We start from the raw sequence: 7,198 nt of genomic DNA on the forward strand, positions 1-7,198 counted from the left end.
ACCTTTAGCATGGTTTTGTGTCCTACTTTTAACTTTCGAGATCTGATTTACTAGTGCAGTCCTCTCTAGGCACAACTCTCTGTTTCTCTCTCTCTTTCTCTCTCTCTCTCTCTCACACACACACACACACACACACACACACACACACTGTCACACCAACCAGCCAGCAAACTTGACAGATCTGCTGTGGAACACTGATTCTGCTGCTCCGAGGAATGTGGCCCATCAGTGGTGAGGGGTGAGAGGGGAGAGGTAAAGGGTCAAGGGTCGGGGGTCAGGGGTGAGGACAGATGGCAGCACGTTCGTCTCTGAGCCAGCTGCCGCAGGTGCAGACACGCTGTCTGCTCCACCCCACCGAACATGTGGTCAAACAGGATGACCACTGGGTCAGACAGGAAATCAGCTGACTGACTGTTTAGTCATTTTTACTGGGAAGTTTGTACCAGGATCAAATGGAAGTGTATCGTGTGTAAATGGAAAGGGATTATCTATAGTCATTTTTTATACATAATTTTTTTGTCATCTTAATACAAATTGTGACCACAGACCAGTTATAGTTGTGGGTTGGACAACACAGTTTATGGTAATAAAGGCTTTACTTTGTTCAAACAGTGTGTGTTACCATGGCAACGTTGATCTACGTAGACGGGCCTCTCATCCTCTTTTCCAGGACTGTTTTATGAGTCTTTTAAGCTTTTACAACAACGACAAACCCCCCGAAGGCCAGGTGTACACACACCCCTATGTGTGATTCAGCTGGGTGGGCAACTCGTTAAAAAAGATTTTTAAAAATCAGGGAACGAGGGGGAGAGACAAAGGACAGCGAGGTAAAAGAGTGGAGAAAGAGGAAAAGTGGGAGTGTGTGTGTGTGTGTGTGTGTGTGTGTGTGTGTGTCAGAGTGGAGGGATCCTGACGTTTACTTTTTGTTGTAAGGCTACCACAGATTTTGTTGGTGGCCATCTGTGTCTGTGTTTCTGTCAGCGTGTGTTTGTTATGCAGTATTGTGTGTTCATTGTGTGTGTGTGTGTGTGTGTGTGTGTGTGTGTGCGTGTTTGTGGGGAGCTAGTGTCTGACGGCATGTGTTGTATATTGTTATGCTAAGTGGAGCTGGCAGGAGGCTTTTACTGAAGGTGAAAGGTGAAGAGTTTGCCCCCATCTGGGAGACAGCGGTGCGGTCTGGTGTGCGCCTCTGTGCGTGTGTGTGGGTGGAGGGGTGTGTGTGTCTTTGTCTGCAAAAGAGGATTCAGTCTGGAGAGGAAACAAAAGATAAGCACACTTTTACTTTTAGCAAGTGTCATTGTGTGTGTGTGTGTGTGTGTGTGTGCGTGTGTTAGGATTCCAACTTGATAGAAGAATACCATAGTTGTATGAAGTACGGTGCCAAGCCCTCTGTCTGACCATGTTTATATATATTATTGCATTACATTGTTATCCAAATCCAGCCAGCTTCCCACAGCCTCTTACTGCGAGACAAAGTTCAGAATGCTAATCCGAAGTGCTCCAGAAGCTTAAGTGCTTGTGAGACGTGATAGGGCAGAGTTATTGGGGTGGTTCAGCCACTGACGTTAAAATGTGTTAGGACGGGTGATCTGGATTGGTTCAAGACGCCTCCTCTCGCTGAAGCACATAAAGTATCCTCGTAGCCCTGGTTTTATGAGTTGATTTGGATTTGGGATTAAATGCTTTACGACCAAAAATGGTAAAAGGTGATAAAGCTGAGACGTGAGGAATGCTCCTGTTCCCCCATAATGTGTTCTGTCTTATGTGTCCACACACGACTGAACTTTGTGTAGGTAGCGCCATCTATTGGTAGCCCTATATCGAACATACAGTGAACACAAGCGAGGTCTACTGTATGTGTCTGTAATCTGACTGTGTTTATGTTACAATTACAGGAACTGATTATTTTACACCTTTAATATGCCGTTTTTGTTTGTTTTTGTTTGTGTTTTGGCAGGAAGTGTGGAAGAAATCACAGGTGTGCGCCAATGTGTTCTGTGGTGCTGGAAGAGAGTGTGCCGTCACAGAGAAGGGCGAACCAACCTGTCTGTGTGTTGAGGTAAGGCAAACACACACACACACACACAATCATACACACACACGCATACACACACACACCAATACACACACACACACACACACACACACACACACACACACACACACACACAGACACACACACACACACACACACACACACACACACACACACACACACACACACACACACACATTGCATCCATAAATTCACTCTATAGGTTGAAGTATGGAAATGGTAGCCTATATGTATGTACTGTATATTAGTAGATGTTAGGTTCACTATTTGTATGGTCTCTCTGCAGTTCTGTAAGCCCAACAAGCGCACAGTGTGTGGCAGCAACGGGAAGACGTATCGCAACCACTGTGAGCTGCACAGAGACGCCTGCCTGACCGGGGTCAAGGTTCACGTGGCCCATGATGGACACTGTGAGGGTGAGTCTGCAGTATGCTCATTCATATGATGTATACTCACTTGCTCTACTCACACACACACTCTCACACTCACACACGCACACAAATACTCAAGATTCAAACACACACACACACACACATACACGCACACAAATACTCAAGATTCATTTGGTTACACGCAACACGTACACTCACCAACTAAACTCATATACAGTACAACAGGAGCAAAGATTATTGTGTGATATTACTGTCTTCTATAGCTATACATTGAAATGACCTGCTTTTCATTGTTTCAGAGCGGAAGACAGACAAGCCCGCTACAAGCCCCAGTAAGTCTTAGTTGTACTAGTACTAGTGTTTGTGTTCACGTAAAACATAAAACGGTCTTGTCCTGACCTCTGGTTTCCTGTGACATGTGCGCAGTCGTGTGTTACCTTGCCGACCGCAACCAGCTGCGCAGCCGCGTGATGGAGTGGCTTCAGGCAGAGGTGGTCCCTGACGGCTGGTTCTCCAAAGGCTCCAACTTCTCAGATGTCCTGCTCAAGTACTTTGAGGTGTGTGTGTGTGTGTGTGTGTGTGTGTGTGTGTGTGTATGTGTGTGTGTGTGTGTGTGTGTGTGTGTGTGTGTGTGTGTGTGTGTGTGTGTGTGTGCGTGTGTGTGTGTGTGTGTGTCTGTGTGTGTGTGTGTGTGTACAGAATAACAGCTTAAGTGAGAGAGAAAGACAGAGAGACAGTCAGACATTAGGGGAAGGAGAAATAGCATAATAAGTATGTGCATGTGCGTACTTGCAATATATGCATTTGTTTGTTTGTTTGTTTGTTTGTGTACTCTCACTCATACCTGTGCTTGTGTGTATGCATAAGGGGTTTAGTGATTTGTAGTAGTGGGGTTTAGTGATGAGGGCTTCTGTGATTGCAGTTCTAGCAGAGGCGTGGGTCAATAACCAGCAGTGTGTGTGTTAGTGTGACCATGTGTGTGTTAGGGGCTGACCTCTTCTCTCTCTGGCTGTGGCTGGGACTCCCTCTTGCAGAACTACGATAACGGAGACTCTAAGCTGGATTCCACTGAGTTCCTCAATTTTATCCAGCACAACGAGACGGCCGTCAACATCACCTCCTACAGCAACGAGGAGAACAACCGCTTGCTCAGGTCAGTTTGAAATGAACGGGTCGGGCACACACATATTCATATTCCATATATTAAACTCTTCATTCATTTGTGTCAAGTTTATGAACAGTCATCTACAAGCGCAATATACCCTCAACACATGCACATAAGCACACACAGGCTACTAATGTCCATGTTTATGTGTGTCTATCAAAGTGTAATGTCTTAAAGGTGTATTCAATTGTAGGAACAGTTGTTCAAACAAAGATCACTTAATGCCTATCATGTTAAGTGTGGAATGGATGGTTTTGACCAGTGCCTTACGTGTGTGTGTGTGTGTGTCTGTGTGTGTCTGTGTGTAGGAGCCTGTGTGTGGATGCCCTCATTGAGCTTACAGATGAGAATGCAGACTGGAAGTTGAGCTTCAATGAGTTCCTGAACTGCCTTAAACCAGACTTCAACCCTCCAGAGAGAAGTAAGGCACTTTCATGTGTTTGTCACACATGCATACACATTTACACACACAACACATGCATACACATATGCAAACACACAGAAAAACCCTCATACAGATCCGGATACATCCATACAATAGTGATTCTACACATAATATACACATACATGGCCAGGTTTGTGTAAACAAACATTACATAATGTGATTGCCTCTCTCTCTTTCTAGAATGTGCTCTTGAGGATGAGACATATGAGGACGGTGCTGAGACACAGGTGGAATGCAATCGCTGCGTCTGTGCATGTGGCAACTGGGTCTGCACAGCGGTGACCTGCGAGAGTAAGTCACCCTGCATCTACTGTACCTCTCCTGCCTCAGGCCCAATGTGCCTCTACCTACCGGCCAGGATACACTGAACACGCAACCATCGCGTAACGTTTGTGTAGTGTGTGCTGCCACAGTGTGAGCTACACCAGATGTGAGATGACCAGGCGTGTATGCGCTGTGGACGTTCAGAAACAAATAGACCAGCCTCCAATTCTTTTTGCATGGAACATGCACTATACGCGAACGCTCCACAACCGGTCCATGTTCAGTGTAGCCCAGCCATAAGTTATTGCATGAGTTTGTGTGTTAGTATCCCCCTCTTGACAGCGTCCATCTGTGTGTTCGCTGCATAGCAGGCTCAGATGCGCTCCCCGCGCTCCCTATGGAGGAGGCTGAGGGGATGGACCAGGAGATGACCGAAGAGGAGTGGACCAGGAGAGTGGCGGAGCTGAACAAAGTCCAGGTGAGTGAGGAGAGGACACTGATGCCCACCAGAATAGGGTGACCAGACGTCCCCGGTTTCAGGGGACAGTCCCTGTTTTTGGTTGCCTGGCCCCCGGGAAAATACAGAAACACTACCTACTATGTCCCCGTTTTTTGAAGATAAAACTTGTATATTTCAATCAGATTGATAGTCAAACTGAAAATGTCCCCGTTTTTTCCACATTTTTGGGATTATGTCCCCGGTTTTGGTCTCGGACATCCGGTCACCTTACACCAGAAGCACCAAGCCATGGGCTATCAGGATGCAGAAATAATGCGGGATGTGGAATTCCCTGTTAGAGCCTTACACTAAAGAGAAAGAATGCCTGTGTGAAATGAGCTATTCCATTGCACCTAATGACTGACTATTCTTTGATTCAATCTGGACATGTCAGGACAGAACCCTAATTAATGTCCTATTCCCTATCTGCCCTCCCCAGGAAACAGTGGAGACCATGAAAGTAAGCACTAAAGATGTTGTGTGAGACGAAGAGGGACGAACAGCAGTGGAAGAGCAGAAAGAACAGCAGACGGAAGATGTGCAGGGCGGCTCTTGGCCATTCTTGTCTGACAGTCTGGAGGAGGGCCAGTGGGTGCAGAGACAAAGAGGAATATTTAATTGGTTATCGGTTATTTTTATAATATTTGAATTAATTTTAATGTGTACTATTGCAATTGTTTTGTATTTTTTTGCATTGCTGTCTTATTATAATTATTGTTATTATTATTATTATCTTATGCTTTTATGTGAAGGGAGTATGCCACATCCTTGCAAATCAATTGATAGATTAACTGTTTGACGTTCATTTCTTTTTTCAAATATTGCTTTACTGGCGGACAGGCAAGAGCAAGTCAAGTGTGGTCAGACCGACTGGTTTGACATCAGACACAGTAAGGGCTGTCCTAGAAGGACAACAGATTGTGGACTTACTGGACACTAGCACAAACCTCTGGCTACTACTATCTATCAGATAGTCAGATCAGACAGGCTGCACTTCAGAGCACCAGTGTATCAGTAAACAAGTGGGAGGTCTGAACAGGTCTCAGGGGTCACTGAGGAGTGGCCAATGCTAAGCATATCGGTACTGAGCGTCATCTGATATAAAGGGTGATGTATGACAGGATAGATCCGCCATGTCTGATGCCATAGGCACAGTATAATGTATGGTATGATAAAACTCCACAAGGAGTCCATTCAGTGACATCAGTGTCATACTGTTGCTACATCGCTTCATTTTATTAAATGCATGGGATGGGCGTGGTTGCAGTCCCTCTGCCTCTCGTCATGGCGACAGAAGAAGCACCGTCAGTGCCAATATGAATGGCCCGTTTAGTTGTTGATCTCAGTTGGGTTTAACATGACTATCTGATTTTCTGAGGGCTTTACATCCAAAGGGTAACACTGATTGTTGTCACTGTAATTTATCAAGTCATAGCATAGCACCTACTGAATACATGGAAGAATGCTTGAACACAAACATACACTATATCAAACATCCACTTAGGGAACATGGAGTTACTGTTAAACTTTTGTGTCACTTTTGTCAGTGCACTACTCAACTGTACTGTTACTCAGCCAATAAACCGTTTTATACCCCAGTGTCCAATATTGTGACAGTGCATTTTATTTGTTGTCACAGTTATTATATGTCACAGTTATTGTCACTATATTATTATCCATGCAATTTTGTTAGCCTAGGTGTTCCCATCCTGCCTTGCGCGGTGATTTCTTTCACGCTGCTAAGGCAGTCTGGAAACTAACACCTATACATTTTCGCCTGATGTTGGTGGTCAATCACAGAACAGGGGAGAAAGCAAGACCATGATGAGCTATGCACAGACGCATTTGATAGACATCCGTGGCGGCCCGATGAACGGATCTGGGCATCTTTTCAAATACTACAAAATGAACGTCTGGTTGCAAGACCACGTCTCATTTCAGAAGTGGTAGGCGCTAGCCAGGCTATAGCAATTTTGTATGAATTGACTTCTTCATCTGAGTAATGTTCAGTTAATCACTCTGAGGATTTTCTATTGATCCAAAGTTATTCATCAGTAACTAGCTGCAAGCTGCAAGTTTGGGACTTGATCTGCAGCTACAGTATGGCCCACAGTTACTGTAACTGCATGTCAGGGCAAACACCACCATGTCAAATTTCCAATCAATTGCAATCGCTTTGCCATTTGATGGATGGCTGAAAGGATACACATCTGTAACATTGACATTCTGCTCTCATTGTGCTAACAAAAGCGAGCCCTTGCTGTGTGCATTGAAGTTTCTACCCTTACAGGATTTCCCCCAAAAAACAGTGGGTTAAGAAAGCAATGGTGCATGCTTAAAAACAGGTTGTTTCATACAACATTGAAGATTGAACATT

The 7,198-nt window shown here is 44.9% G+C and overlaps 1 protein-coding gene across 2 annotated transcripts in view; it reads left to right on the forward strand.

The window, feature by feature from the left end:
* Positions 1-6,422, forward strand: part of LOC134070993 (follistatin-related protein 1-like) — an 11,356-nt gene extending 4,934 nt beyond the window's left edge. Inside the window, exons 3-11 of one of the 2 annotated variants that reach the window (XM_062527552.1) lie at positions 1,958-2,059; positions 2,343-2,472; positions 2,748-2,780; positions 2,875-3,005; positions 3,483-3,601; positions 3,922-4,034; positions 4,239-4,349; positions 4,691-4,800; positions 5,261-6,422. In XM_062527552.1, the coding sequence (XP_062383536.1) occupies positions 1,958-2,059; positions 2,343-2,472; positions 2,748-2,780; positions 2,875-3,005; positions 3,483-3,601; positions 3,922-4,034; positions 4,239-4,349; positions 4,691-4,800; positions 5,261-5,305 (894 nt within the window). In that variant the 3' untranslated portion in view covers positions 5,306-6,422. The remainder of the gene's footprint in view (positions 1-1,957; positions 2,060-2,342; positions 2,473-2,747; positions 2,781-2,874; positions 3,006-3,482; positions 3,602-3,921; positions 4,035-4,238; positions 4,350-4,690; positions 4,801-5,260) is intronic. The other variant, XM_062527553.1, reaches the window with a different exon arrangement.
* Positions 6,423-7,198: the final 776 nt, after the last annotated feature.

The sequence above is a fragment of the Sardina pilchardus genome, chromosome 23 (genome assembly GCF_963854185.1).
Source record: "Sardina pilchardus chromosome 23, fSarPil1.1, whole genome shotgun sequence".
Lineage (NCBI taxonomy): Eukaryota > Metazoa > Chordata > Actinopteri > Clupeiformes > Clupeidae > Sardina > Sardina pilchardus.